This window comes from Triticum dicoccoides, chromosome 5B, assembly GCF_002162155.2.
Source record: "Triticum dicoccoides isolate Atlit2015 ecotype Zavitan chromosome 5B, WEW_v2.0, whole genome shotgun sequence".
Taxonomy (NCBI): domain Eukaryota; kingdom Viridiplantae; phylum Streptophyta; class Magnoliopsida; order Poales; family Poaceae; genus Triticum; species Triticum dicoccoides.
In genome coordinates this window covers 479765450-479768232 of record NC_041389.1, presented here as the reverse complement: position 1 = coordinate 479768232, position 2783 = coordinate 479765450, and the positions used below count along the sequence as shown (strand labels likewise).

The 2783-nt window shown below is 37.5% G+C and overlaps 1 protein-coding gene across 1 annotated transcript in view; it reads right to left on the bottom strand.

Moving 5' to 3' along the window:
- Positions 1-1186: 1186 nt before the first annotated feature.
- Positions 1187-2783, bottom strand: part of LOC119309793 — a 3304-nt gene continuing 1707 nt past the window's right edge. The window contains exon 3 of the mRNA XM_037585713.1: positions 1187-1762. Coding sequence (XP_037441610.1) covers positions 1187-1762 — 576 coding nt within the window. The remainder of the gene's footprint in view (positions 1763-2783) is intronic.

Sequence of the window (2783 nt, the reverse complement as noted above, 5' to 3'; positions counted from 1 at the left end):
AATTTAGATATTAATATGAATAAATGTTTGCTTAGGTTAAGAAAATGTTTATTTACATTAAAAAATGTATCATGCTATTTTACAAAAATATTCGTGTGGAATTTTCTAAAAAGTGTATACAATGTACACAAAATGTTCACATAATTTTTTTAAAATTGTCTTTAGAAAAATATACAATGTGTATTTGTAAAAAATGTCCATGTATTTAAAAAGTGTTTGAAACATGTTTTCTAAATGTACACCACTTTTTTGAAAAACGGTCAACGTGTTTAAAAAAATGCATCACATTTGCTCTAAAAATGTACATTATGTACCGAGAAAAAAGTAGAAATGTGTTAAAAAAAGAAAACTGACAAATAAACAAAAGTAAAAGCAAAGAAAACCAAAGTATAGCGAAGAAAGAAAGGAAACCTCTAGAGAAAACAAAGAAACCAGAGTAAGATGTAGAAAATCCTTGAAAAAAAAGGAAAATCAAAGAAAAAATTAAACAAATAAGACAAAAAAGAAGAAAAATCAAAGGGAGTGAACTCTACAATGTCTCGTACAAGTCGGAACAAAGTGCAGGCAGCTATGCGCGCAGTGAGCACCTGCGCTAAAATGCGTTGGCCCATTACTGTAGCCCTTAGGCGATTTCTATTAGGAATCAGTATGGGCGACATAAAGCACTGTCGCCCGTCACCTTCCTGAGCCCGCTGGAGCCAATGTCAGATTGTTGACCCCTTGTACGGACGATAGTCCGCAAAGCAAAAATTACACTAATCTTTATTACTCTAGTATTCATATTAATTTAATTTTTCTATTCGCAGACGGTTACAGACGTGTGAACACCATCCGTTTGCATCCCTGCCCTCTGACCTGGCTTCATGCGGGGATCGTCACTAAACCAACTGTTGTCAAGCCAATCCATCTATGCCAAAATAATGACGGCAAGGCTAGTCATATTAATTAAAAAGGAAAGATGTCAGAATTAGAAATTGGCAACTTGCAATCCACCAAGCCACTCCTGTGCATGTGCAACTAGGAAATTCCTCCATACTTTCAACCTAAACCCTGGTGCTAATATAATGGATAGAAGAATCTAATGCAAAGGCTTTCAACCTAAACCCTGTTACTACAATAGTTTGATTACACCTCCAAGCTTTGTTACAACTCCACGACTACACATAAGTATCGGCCGGGCAAATCTTTAGGCAGGAAAGCTGCCAGGCAATGTCGACCAAGTCACCTTCACCGAGATCAGTGCAAAATCAGTCTTTATCTCTTGAGCATTATGCCCATGAGTCTTCGCCTTAAAGGTACAACGATATTGGGACTTAGAACGACAAGACGGTGCAACTACCTTGAATTTCAAACGTATGTAAGACCGCTTCATTACGGCAACCATTGACCGCTTCAATCCACATGAGTTGGTAATGGCGCCATTGAAGAGCCTTATCTCAGAATCAAACCCACTGGTAAAACATCTAACTGACATATTGAAACCGCCCTGCACTTCCGAGATGAGAACCTCTATAGTCGCCTCGACCGCCCAAGAAAGACGTGCTAAAGTTATGTTAACTGTACCACCACAGTCGTTAGAGATGTCATATGTGAACGGCCTATCCCATGTCCCGTGGGGGCCTAAGATTGTTGCACCATCGATCAGTTGTAGGTCATGTCTTTCTTGTCTGCCTCGCTTAATCCTCATGTCATACTCGATTATAGCCTCGTCCATTACATCTATTCCTCGCTTAGGGCCACCACCCATGCTAATGAGGGAACCCTACAGAATTAGTAGTATTATTTTAGTAGCTCATCATATGAAATGAGTAGAAATGCATAGTTTTCTGAAAGGGAGAATTTCCCTCCGTTATTCCTCAGACATTATTTCAAATCCCAAATGTTACCTCCGTCCCAAATTACATCTGTATCTAGACAAATCTAAGACAAGTAGACAGAGGGGAAAATGAGTGTTCTAGTGATGGGATCATTAAAGTTATGTACCTTCATATGCCTATAAACAAAAGAAAATTAATTTCAACAAACAAAAGGAAATCCATTCAGTGTAGTGTATCATGAACCAACCGATCAAACACATTTCATTCGATTTTATTTGGAACAAGTGATACTGCAGTAATTTCATAATTTCAATGTGTTCTCATAGTAAATCATTATTTCATACTGATATAGCGCCGGCTTATAAAATTCAAAGTAGTATACTGTTACGCTGCTATTTACAGATAGACTAATCGCATTGAAGCATTTTTTTTCACATGTAGGACAAAAATATTACATGTGAGCTATAACATAATAAATTAGGTGGAACAACAACTGCTATTAAGAAAACCAAGTGTGAAAACTGGGTTTTATGTCTACTAAATAATTCAATAGCACAAATAATACAAACTTGAAAAGTCACAATCTAGGCCAACAAATGTTTAGTATGCCTTCGAGAGAGTGTAGTGTTCTATGCATGTGATAAGTTTAGCCCTACAATGTGGAATGAATAATGAAATGTAAATAAGGAATAAGTCTGCTTAGCCCCATCAAATAGCAAGATTCCTCTACTTAACACACTTAACTACAAAATTCTGGCATTTCACTCCTGAAATATTCCATAACGTATATATGATTCTCTTGGGTAGTTCTGCACTCGTGGCAGTGTGCGCCCAACGAGCAACATGCATGGATGGAACCAGACATAGCCTTATTCGCTCCAAAACAGCCCCAGTGCGTGAGTTAGATGGCGGTGGATACTTTTAATGGGCAAACAAAAGTTTTCGTAACTAAGAAGGTTAAAAGGC